Below are 12,336 nucleotides of genomic sequence, written 5' to 3'. Positions count from 1 at the left end.
ACATTGGCATACTGGCATTCAAAAATGGGCTGTACTATTATGCCAATAGTCTAATTTGAATCCCCAAAGTTGCTCACTTCCAGACTCTATACTTCAAACATCTAGCTTCTGCATATCTTATAATGGTGATGCCCTTATATACTGTCACTGCCCCAAAAGCTATGGTAAAATTCACATCCTCACTGGATCATAAACTATTCAAAAGCAGAGGCAGGGTCTTGCTATTTTTTAGTGCTACATTATTAGCACAGAGCAGGTACTCAAGAAATTTTGGTTGAATGAATAAAAACAATACAAAACTATTTTATTTTAAAATAGCACATAAATATGGCAACCACCATTTCTACAACCTCCCTCCCCAAAACACAGTGCAGGAATTTGTAAAATCAATGATATCAGTTTTTCACAAATTTGAGAATTCTTTTCAAGTTTGTGTTTCTATATGCAGTGGTTAGATTCTGTCTTCTACTGAATTTTTACCTTTCCTTTTCTCACCTGCCCCACCATACATCACCATGACATATTACAGAGGCTGGTATGGAAAGAGATTGCACCTTTCCTCATTCAAAGGATAGTGTTGATCTGGACAAAGGTGATGAAACCTAGAGGCATGGATATACTTAAGATGACATTGCTTAAGATGATATCACATGGATCTTCTTTATTCAATGAACTCTTGGTCATTTTTTGGGCACAGAGGAATTGGCTTTTTTTTTTAAATCACAAATGAAAAGAGACAATAGTATATGTTGGGAAATGTGACATGACTTATAAATAGATATAGCAGATAATTGCATGATGAAGTCGGAAATAGCATAATTATTGTCATACCTATTCTCTACTTCCTCTTCTCTGCCATGCATCCGTTGGATGCCTCAACTTTTATAAGGAATTTGTGTTTTATGTTTCTTTTCTTTGGGTCTTTTAAAATGTAGTTAATACAAATATGGATAAATTATTCAGTTTTATTCTAAAACATGTAGCATATTACACTAATTTACATTATAGCATTCAAGACATCTGTTATGGGAGGATTTAAAAGTGGGACAGATTAAGGATGCCTGTGTGATTCAGTCGATTGAGCATCCAACTCTTGATTTCAGCTCAGGTCATGATCTCATGGTTCATGAGGGTTGAGCCTTGCTTAGGGCTCTATGCTGGGTGGGGAGCCTGCTTGAGATTCTCTCTTTTCCTCTCCTTCTGCCTCTTCCCTTGTTTTTGTGCACAAGTGAGCTCTCTCTCTTTCAAAGAAAAATAGTAGGACAGATTATATCTGAATATCTGGAACAATGATGAGTTAATTGAGGAGAAGATTGAAAGGGAGGAACAGGTGAAAAAAAGTGAGTTCAAGGATCCTGGAAAATGTGTGTGTGTATTCATATTTATACATATATATATATATATGTATATATATATATATATATATATATATATATATATATATATATATCATTGTATATAGACATCCTCCTCTACATAGTGGCAAAAGTTCCTAGACAATCAAGTGGGTAAACATTGAAATAGCCTTGGGCCAAAATTGTCTAGGTTCTGATTCTAAAAAGAGTGTTGGGAGACTCCTGCCATATATAAATATCAATGATCATCTATTGCAATATTGTGGTTTTGGAAGGGATACCACTGAGTGTATTTTGAGGTGCATATATTTTCTGCATAGTTCAGGCTATCTCAAGAAATATCAGTGATTTAGAAAATAAGCTCTTCTTTCTTAATCACAGCTTACCACCTCTTTTATTTTTCACATGCCAGCATCCTTCAGAGCTTCCATGTTCTATAAGGAAGGGTATTAACATTCACCGAGTGTCTTTTATGTGGCAGACACCGGTGAAAATTTCAGTATCGTGTCATTCATTTCTCACAACAGCCCTGTGATAGCACTCTGTCCCATTTTACAAATGAGACAGGCACAGCAAACAGAGGGAGTGAGGGGCAGGGCCAGGCCAGGTCTCTCTGACCGCACTGTGGCCAAGCAGAAAGCAGAACTTCATCTTATCTGTATGAAATGTATTTTTTTTTCAGGCTTACGAGTTTTCAAACCTTCTACATTCCATAAAAACATACACCATTTCTAATTACTGAAAGGTAGTGTTCAACTTCTTACCTATAACCATTCTCTTGCTTTTGATTTCATACACCTCAGTCATCTTTACCTACCAGCCTGCCCACTTCAGCACTACGGTCCTGCCAAGGCTGCCCCTGTGAGGAGTGCCTGGGACCCCCAGACCTGTGCCCTCATCAGCACCATCATTTTTTTGTCTCTTTAAGGGAAGTGCGTTATGTGTGGACCACATTTTCTGGCCCTTTCCCTCTTGACTTTCTCTGGACTGTCCCTAACTCCATTACAGATTTCTTTAAATCGTGGCTACTAGAACCGCAAAAAAGGTTCCTCATGCATAGGATAATATCTTTATTTTGTTTCCAGTACTTGACCATGATACTCAGAACGTTGTTACCTTTTTTAAATTTTTTCCCCATGTTTATTTATTTTTGAGAGAGAGAGAGAGAGAGAGAGCAAGTGGGGAAGGGGCAGAGAAAGAGGGAGACACAGAATCCGAAGCAGGCTCCAGGCTCTGAGCTGTCAGCATGGAGCCTGACGCGGGGCTCGAACTCACAAACCGTGAGATCATGACCTGAGCGGAAGTTGGACGCCCAACCGACTGAGCCACCCAGGTGCCCCTCTTGTTACCTTTTAAGATTCAACAGCAGTTCTTCTTTTAGAGAACGTAAAAGGTTACAGATGATACTCAGCAGGGTCAGGTCCATCTCAGACCTCAGGTGCTCAAGTGTTATTTCCACAAGGGCATCTAGGTGGGGCGCAACGTGGGCCTTTTATAAGGCGGTCAGTGTGTCCATTTGCCCCCCTTCTTGCTCCTCCAGCTGCAGCTCACATCACTCAGCCTCTCACCCAAGTGTCTTCCAACCCTACTGGCTTTGTTCGTGTTCCCCATAGTTGCCAGCTCCTTCCTATCATAGGGTCTTTGCCCATGCTATGCCCTTTGCCAAGACTGCACACCATTACTCATCCTTTAAATTTCTGGTTTATTGCCCTCATACAATATACTTCTTCATAGCAACTATCATATCACATTTGCAAGTAAAGAATTATTGTTGTGCTTATTTGCTCAAAGTCTCTCATCCTGATGCATTACAAAGAACTCCATGAGGACAAGGAGGGATTCCTTTGGTTACCTATGTAGTCTCGGTGTCTAGCATAGTATTTGATACCGAGTAAGAGGCCAATAAATCCTTGCTAAATGAATGACTAAATTATGGAAGGAAGGAAATAATGACTTTGTGGACACAGTTGTGTCCACACCCTGGTTCCAGTTCTCCCTTTCAGCAAGACTGGTTTTAACAGCCTCTTTTTCAGATGATACAGGCTTAGTATCACATCTGTCCTGGGCTTGCAGACTGCCAGGTCTCTGTAGCAGGGGTTAATGAAGCCACGACACGGTGCGAAATGATGTCAGCTGTATTGGCTGACTCTACATGGCCAGCCACCTGCTTTCTTGCAGTATACTGAGTAAGCCAAGTACAGTTTGGGTGGGCAATGGCACCAGAGGTTGGCATGCAGGACACAGCAGTGGAGGTTCCAGCCACGAGAAAGTGTTAGAAATTCAGATAAATGGCAGCATCATGACTCTGAGTACTTTTTATATTCAGACATATCCAAGCCAGTGCGTTGGAATACTGCAGTATAAAATATTTTTTTATCAATATAAAAGCCATTTTATGCACATTGTAGAAAGTTAGAAAATATATCAAAATAAAATAAAATTAAATAAAGTACCACAGCTACAGTCACCCACACATGCAACCTTTCTCATATTTCCTTCCAGATTTGTAGTATTTGTTTATGAGAGATTTTGCTTTTTATGCTGTTTGCTACCTGTTTTTTTTTTTGTTTTTTTTTTTTTTTTTTTTTTTTTTTGGTAAACAGTTTCCACTTTTCCAGTTCAACAAATGTTAATTTTATCTTATATTCATCCTATATTCAGATTTCCCCAGTTGTCCCCCACAAATGTCTTTATAGCATTTTGTCCATCTCAGGATCTAATCTAGTCCGGACCTTGGATCTGGTGGTTATGTCCCTTAGGTCTCTAATATTCTAATTAGCAAGGTCCCTTTTTCTCCTAATACTGACATGTGGTCCTGTCAGTTGTCCTGCAGAATATCTCATTTTCTGGATTTGTTTGGTTCCTTCCCAGGGGTATCATTCACATTGTTTCTTTATCTCCTGTATTTCCTATAAAATGTAGGTTAGGTTTTGATGTATTCCTGTTAAACATTTTTGGACCAGAATACATTCTACATATGCTGTATGATCTCCAATGCATCACATCAGGAGAAACATAGTATACGGTTGAATCACTATTAGCAATGCTGAACCTGAATGTAGGACTAGGGGCCGGGTTCTTTTTAATAAGATTCCAGACTGACACAGCAAGAGTGTGACTCTCACCAATTTCCAGCCTGGCTTTGCTCATTGCTAATCCCTCCTCCATCCCTATCTCCAACCTGTCTTCATCCCCTTAGTACCCTTCAAGCAGGTGCCTGCATAACTCAGTTGGTTAAGCGTCCAACTTTGGGTCAGGTCATGATCTCCGGGTTTGTGGGTTCAAGCCCTGCGTTGGGCTCTGTGCTGACAGATAAGAGTTGGAGACTGCTTCAGATTCAGTGTCTCCCTCTCTCTCTGCCCCTAGGCTCTGTCTCTCTCTTTCTCTCTCTCAGAAAAAAAAAAAAAAAAAGTTAAAAAATAAAAAAAAATAAGGAAGACCCTTCGAGCAAGAAAGACAAAAGGGAATGAAGGTGGTAAAAGGCACAGCAATCAGATTAGGAAGGGTAGTCCAATAGTTCCCATCTCCAACTACATACTGAGGCTACTGCACTAGCCATAAGTAGGCAGGATGCATATCCAGGAGCTGATCTCATTTGAGATTCCAGTTCTCAAATTACCAGGGTCAAAATAATTTGGCATTGGTGTTTGTACACATCCACAAGGCAGTCTGCATGATGTATGGATGTTCTCGTACTTTTTAAAAAAGATATAAGGTTGTACAGAAAGCTGGTTCTACCATGTTATGAATTGATCACACCAAAAAAAAAGAGACAAAGAACTTTGATTTTTTAACTCACTGTGCAAATTCTAGGAAGAAGGAGTCAAAATTATATTGTATGATATTCTATCTGGGTAAGGGAGACCAGCACCTAGGTCCGCTTTGTTGTTTTTAAACAATGAGACTATGCAACCTTGGTACTTTCAACACTCTGAGTTTCCATATACCCTATCTGTAAAATGGGAATGCTTACACTTTTAGTCCATAGTTGCTGAGGATTTAACTGTGTCTGTAAAGCACCTACATTGCAGGAGTAGCTTATTCCCTTCTCCATCTGCTGGGGCTGAGGTTACTACTCTGCTTCCTGCCATACCCAGCAAGGATTCCAGTGGGCCTGAGCCTGTGGGTGGAGTTCATTAGTATATATACCTGGAGGAGTTGGGAAAGATCAGAGTAGGGAGCTTGAGGCAGGGGCTAACCTCTGTTACTGTACGAACTAACATTTGATTAGAATAGTACGTTCTTAGGCCTTTTACAAAAAAACACTGCGACATCTTTTTTAAAATATGAAATTTTGTGGGGCGCCTGGGTGGCTCAGTCGGTTAAGCGGCCGACTTCGGCCCAGGTCATGATCTCGCGGTCCGTGAGTTCCAGCCCCGCGTCGGGCTCTGTGCTGACAGCTCAGAGCCTAGAGCCTGTTTCAGATTATGTGTCTCCCTCTCTCTGACCCTCCCCCGTTCATGCTTTGTCTCTCTCTGTCTCAAAAATAAATAAAAAAACGCTAAAAAAAATTTTTTTAAAAATATGAAATTTTGTTGTTTTTTATTATTTTGGAGGATTTAAAAGGCAAGTCTAGTTACTTAGGGCCCAGGAACAGGAATGAAGCAGTTGATATTGGATTTTAATATTTTATTCTATCTCTCAAGTACTCAGCCTTCAATATACATGCTTTTAGGTCTAATAAAACAGTGAGAGATGGCCATTCTTATTTCGGGGGCTTTCTTTGGCTATATACCCCCCATGTAAAAGCTGGGAAATCAGTTAATGCTTATCATTCTAATGAATGTGGTCCAGCATTGCTATTTTAAAGCAGGTGTGGTGCAGGATGAGGGGAGTCCTAAAATTTTTGTAAATTATCTTTATTTTTGTGATCCATTTGAGTGCTAGAGGCTGGAAGTTGTACTGGTTATGAGTGGACATTGGAGCCACATAAACCTAAGTTTGATTTTCAGATCCACCACTTACTAGCAGGGTGGTGACTAAGCAAAGATTAGACCCGAAGCACATTGCCTCTGGGAACTTCAGCTTTTTATTTTTAGAGGAGAATTGATTACTCTGACTACGGCAATGGTTGTTGTGAATATTAAAAGAAATAATGTAAATGAATCATGGCACCTAGCGTATAGTAAGTATTCAAGAATTGGTTGCTATTTTAATTATCATTATCTTTCCCAGTGAACACAGTTTACAAATGCTCACTTTCTCTAGAATCTTTATCCCAACTCTGACTCTCAATGGTTTTCTATTGTTAGATTGATGTGAAACATGGATGCTTAGATCAAGGGTTGTAATTTCTGCCCATCAATTCTATAGTGAGAATGCTTTTCGTTAATGGCTTGACAAGGCTGATAAAGTAACAGAGAATGGAGCGTTCATAGAAAGCATTAATATTTTTGTTTCCCATATGGATGGGATTATTTGAGCAATAAAACTTTAGTGTGTTATCACTGTTCATTATGGAACTTGCCACATCCACCTCCCCCACATGTAATGTGGTTCAATTGTGGCTGCAGAATTTGAGTTACATCTCTTCTCTGTAGTCTATACTGGCTATTCTGCATGTAGTTGAAAGTATTCAATGCATATTAAGTTTTTCATGACTAATGCATCTTCTGAGGTTTAAGCAGAAGCATAAAATGAAAGTAAACAAAGTGCCTTAGTTCTTGGTGCTGAATTTTTCAAGACTGTACATATCACCTTGTACAAGGCATGGATGAAAATGGAAGAATTAAAAACTTTATTCCCCCACCCTCCAACCTCTAAACCCAGTATCTTTGTGCAATTTTGTTTTTAACTTCCTAAGATTAACTTCCACATGATTAGTGACTATGGGCATTAAGTATCTGTTTAGCTAGTACAATACACCTTATGTTATTCTCTGTGTTAAGGTTGAAGAACTAGGATTTCTTATGGTAGGGAGAGATGGGTATAGAGCTTCGGAATCACTGATCCCTACAAATAAAGATTTGCTTGCCCTTTGTTTTTTTTCCTAGAAGAAACATCAGACACTACTTACTTAGAAGATGATACCTATGGTAAGTCATAGTCTGAGTGTTAAGTGATAAGTTAGTCTAAGAATTCTTCATGACAGTCAGTCTATTAAGGAATACATGATTCTTTCAAAATCTAGGAACACCTAAATATTTGATTGGTAAAGACTAATTACTGAAGACTTTTTTGGTCCTTCTTTCAAGTGGCTGATTTCTTCCTCCTGAAGGGATTTCCTCTCTTAGAGCTATATAAAAAAAAAAAATCCCTCAGGAAGAACATCTTATAGCTGCTGATGCTTCATTACCCCAGGTCATCCCATACATCTTGCTTTCTTTCCACCCTTGAATCTCAGTTTATGACCTTAACACATATGTCTTATTTAAATCTCTCTTTATAATAAAGATCTCTATTGTCAGGCCTCTTGGCTGTTTCATGACACTATCTTACCCAGTCCTCTTTTTGTGACATCTGGCTCACACCTTAGCCCCGTATAGTTGAGTCTTACTACTCAAAGTGTGGTCTGTGGAGGGGTGCGTGGGTGGCTCAGTCCGTTGAACGCTGGACTTCAGGTCAGGTCATGATCTCCCAGTCTGTAGTTTGAGCCCCGCCTCATGCTCTGTGCTGACAGCTCAGAGCCTGGAGCCTGCTTCAGATTCTCTCTCTCTCTGCCCCTCCCCAGCTTGCACTCTGTCTTTCTCAAAAATAAATAAACATTAAAAAAAAGAGAAATTTAAAAGTTGGTCTGTGGACCGGACCAACAGCAGGGAGCTTGTTAGAAATGCAGAATCAAGCCCCGCCCCAGTCTTACTGAATCAGAATCTTCATTGTCAACAAGATCCTCAAGTGATTCATTTGCAAATAAAAGTTTGAGCTGCACAGACTTAAAGAATTGTTCTTCCTTTATGTGTTCTCATTGCCCCTGAGATATCCAAGTACTTCTCTGCTGTGACTTCCAACATTCCTTGGATCCCAAATCCTCAACTGAAAAGGTTATCACATTTGCACTTTCCTATCTCTGTTCTCAAAGCCTCTTTATTGATGCTTGTGTACTTTAATTGTACCTGGGTAGATTCTAGGGTTTGTGCTTAAACTTATATAGCATTTTATAGTCTTTAAAGTTCCCTTACACAGATTTTATTTGATCACATAGGATCCTATAAGGTGGAAAGATAGGTAATATAATCATTTGTAGAAGCTATTTTATAAATTTCCATTTATGGTTTTCTAACCTTAGGGGTGAAAGATATACCAGCAGATTTTTCCCCCTATTTTTGAAAAACATAGAAGCCAAGTCTTTTTTGGGTTATCAGGAGTCAGTGAGTTATTCTTACTCAAGATATATCATGATTTAAAATTGTGTTTTACTGTTCAATATGATATTATATTTTCATTCATAAACCTTGTCTTAATGAGGATAATTAGGACTATAATAAAATTGTCATCTTTCTGACATGATTTTTGAGATAAATGAGCCAATGAAGAATAAGCGCTTCACTTCTGATATAACCTGATATAATAAGCTGGTATAATAGACCACAGAGCACTGCTTCTGCTTGAATGAAAAGGAGTTTTCAAGGAAAGGGAGAAACTCCAATGTAGAATATTGCCTTGAGATCTTAGGCTATTTCCATTCTCCTAGAGAAGATATATGTAAGAGAACTCACTGCTAAGTTGGAGGAACTGTTGGTTTTGCATCCCCTGAAAATGCATTTATATTAGAAGAAACACCTGCAGGGGCGCCTGGGTGGCTCAGTCGGTTAAGCATCTGACTTCGGCTCAGGTCATGATCTCACAGTTTGTGAGTTCAAGCCCCGCGTCAGGCTCTGTGCTGACAGCTCAGAGCCTGGAGCCTGCTTCCCATTCTGTGTCTCCCTCTCTCTCTGCCCCTTGCCTGCTCATGCTGTGTCTCTCTCTGTCTCAAAAATAAATAAACATTAAAAATAAAAAAAAAAATAAAAAAAAAAGAAGAAACACCTGCAGATCCTAAGAGTGTTATACCCAGGAGTTAGGGGGTGAATGGGTGAATAGGCATGGCAGGTGAATTTGGTGCCCTTTTTGTCTTATTTCTTTGAACCATTTACTCAACATTTAGATGTCTTTTCAAGAACCTTATGTTAATGAAAGCTTAACTGTGTTTAATAATGTAGGTGAGCTTGGGAGAATTGGAGTACAGTTGAGAGTAGACCATGGAAAACATGCTTCAACAGCCTCCTATTCCAAAGAAGCTGAGGCCCAGCAAAGCTGGTGACTTTATCCCATGTATTCTACCTCCTCTGCTCTTACAAGGAAGGGGAATCCTTGTCTCCTCTAGGCTGGTACCTCCCACAAGGACCTTGCTATGAAATTGTCCCCTCTCTCTCCTGCACTATTCCCACCATTGTATAAACATGCCTAAATATCAACCCCTTGAAATAATTGGTAAAGCCTCCATTGACTTTCCTATCATGCTCCACCTACCACTCCATTTCTTTCCTTTTTCACATAGGAAACTCCTCATTAGAGTTGTCTTTAGGCACTGACTCCACTTTCTTCCCTCTCATCCTTTCATTACCCCACACCAACTGGAATTGTATCTGAACTACTTCAGGAAACACTTTATCCACATTTCCAAAAATGTCTATCTTGCTCCTCCAATGGAGAATTATTTTCTTTCTCACCTTATTCTCCATCAGCAACATTTGACACATCTAGCCATTTTCTTTTTTGCAATATTTTCTTCTTTTGCTTCCATGATACCACACTCTCTGGTCTTCTGGTTTTCCTCCCTTCTCTCTGACGTCTCCTCTTCCTCTGCCCAATCTCTAAGATTTAGAGTCCAAATGTTGGGGAATCCCCAGTATGCATTTTCTCTTTTTACGTTATCCTAGGTGATTTCATCTCATCTCAGTTTTGTTTGTTTGTTTTGCTCGTTTTAATTTTTATTTATATCCAAGTTAGTTAACATATACTAGAATATTGGCTTCAGGAGTAGAACACAGTGATTCATCACTTATGTATAATGCCCAGTGCTCATCCCAACAAGTGCCCTCCTTAATGCTCATCCCCAAGACATTTCCCCTCCAGCAACCCTCAGTTTGTTCTCTGTATTTAAGAGTTTCTTACGGTTTTTAAAGACCATACACATGCTGCCACCTCCTAAATTTATATCACTGGCCTTTTTTGCTCTATCTTGCTCCAGACTGGTTTATTCAGCTTCAGATCCCACAAACCCAGTCTACCTATCTTTTCATCCCTAATCCTCTAGTCTGACCATTTCCACTGTATTACTTCATTTAAACAACTGTCCTTTGTTATTTTGATATTTACAATAGCCTCCTCACTGGTTTTCATACTTTAGCTATTGCCCTAAACATAGTTATGCTTTCATTAACAAGTCTATTCTCCACAGAAGAATCTGTTTATAACTACTCTTATATTCTCAAAATCAAGTAGTGAACTGAGCAAATAACCAACTGCTTTTTAAATTTTCAGAGCACATTAGGACGGCCGGTGATTCAGTTGGGTGAGTGTCCGACTTCAGCTTAGGTCATAGTCTCACAGCTCGTGAGTTCAAGCCCCTTGTTGGGGTCTGTGCCAACAGCTCAGAGCCTGGAGCTTGCTTCAGATTCTGTGTCTCCCTCTCTCTCTGCCCTCGCCTCTCGCTCTCTTTCTCTTTCAAAAATAAAAACATTAAAAAAATTTTTTTAATTATCAGAGCACAATTATATATCATCACAATTATGATGAGTTAATATTACTTTTTTCCTCTAATCACACTTTATTTAATGTACCATTTTGGTCAGTTTTAGATTAGTTAGTATATAAATGTAGGAGTCACAAGAGCAAATATTATATTAGTCCAATGGACAGTGCACAATTTTGGTTATTGGCTATTTTGCCCTTACTTTTTTGACCCCCACAATTTGCATATGACATTTTGACCCAATTTAAACCCGAGGATATTTTGACTATTTCTGTATACTCACATTTAAATCAGATTTATGCCAACATTAATGAACTTGGGTCAGTAAACTATTCTTTTATTTGGTGGGGGAAAATACCTTCTATTAGTTAATTTCGTTTCTTAATTTTTGAATAGCAGTGTTAAACTATTTATGGTTTTATCCTTTTTTATTCTACTAAGCTTATTTTAATTAGACTACCATGTTTTGTGTCAATTTTAAAATAAATATTTGATTCATTGATTGTTTTATTTTACATTAAGATTCATCAACTTCGTGACATATTTTTGTGGATTTTACAGGATGATATGATTCCTCTATCAATTTTTGGTCAATAAATTTTTACCATGAGAAGTTTTAGTTAGTGTCAATTCTATTTTTTGTTAACTATTTCTCTAAAAGTTTAATTTCTTCTAAGGTCAATTTTTGCAGTGTTTATTATTGTTAGTAATATGTGATTCTTCAACTTTTTTTATTAAAAAAGAAAAAATGCTTCACTATATATATATATATATATATATATATATATATGCTTAGCATTGCTAGTTTTATTTTGACATAATTATTTCTACTTGATCTAATTTTACTTGGGTCAAGTTGTATTTTGTCTTAAGTGTCCTTAGGGTCAAAATGCCAGGATTAAAATATATTACGATAATCTTAATTGCTCCTTATTTTTTCTCTTAGAATATCAATGTTAGCTAGAGCTGTTACAATTATAAATTATTGCTAAAACAGGTTTGACTCCACATAGAAATTCCAGAGAGCCTAGAGACATCTTGAGAGGAGCATATGTAAATTTAAGGGAAAAGGGCACATTTCTTTTTTAGGCAAAACATGTTATTTAAGGTTGACTTCTGATTCCCCGGGAAAGAGCTCTTTCCTTACCTTGGAGCTTTTATTTCCCCTGGCAATCCAAGCTCTCTTTCTCTTTCTCCGTACTATTGACTACCTCTTGGCACAAAATATTGCAATCAATTATTCCACATCTGTGTGAACAAGGGTCTTTAGAAGAAGAAACTGATTAAAATATATGGTCTCCTTAGGCT

General features: G+C 38.4%; 1 protein-coding gene across 11 annotated transcripts in view; it reads left to right on the top strand.

Annotated features, from left to right (window-relative positions):
- Positions 1–12,336, top strand: part of SLC44A5 (solute carrier family 44 member 5) — a 368,679-nt gene that overhangs the window by 171,865 nt on the left and 184,478 nt on the right. For 6 of the 11 annotated variants that reach the window (XM_042997591.1, XM_042997590.1, XM_042997595.1 and 3 more), the window contains exon 3: positions 7,349–7,390. The exons of 1 other annotated variant lie outside the window; for it this stretch is intronic. In XM_042997591.1, coding sequence (XP_042853525.1) covers positions 7,349–7,390 — 42 coding nt within the window. Of the gene's footprint in view, positions 1–7,348; positions 7,391–10,817; positions 10,849–12,336 lie in introns of all 11 variants that reach the window. 4 more of the 11 variants (XM_042997599.1, XM_042997596.1, XM_042997598.1 and 1 more) reach the window with 1 other exon arrangement.

The sequence above is a fragment of the Panthera tigris genome, chromosome C1, assembly GCF_018350195.1.
Source record: "Panthera tigris isolate Pti1 chromosome C1, P.tigris_Pti1_mat1.1, whole genome shotgun sequence".
NCBI lineage: Eukaryota > Metazoa > Chordata > Mammalia > Carnivora > Felidae > Panthera > Panthera tigris.
Note: the sequence above shows the minus strand (reverse complement) of the source record. Positions and strands in the feature narration are given on the sequence as shown.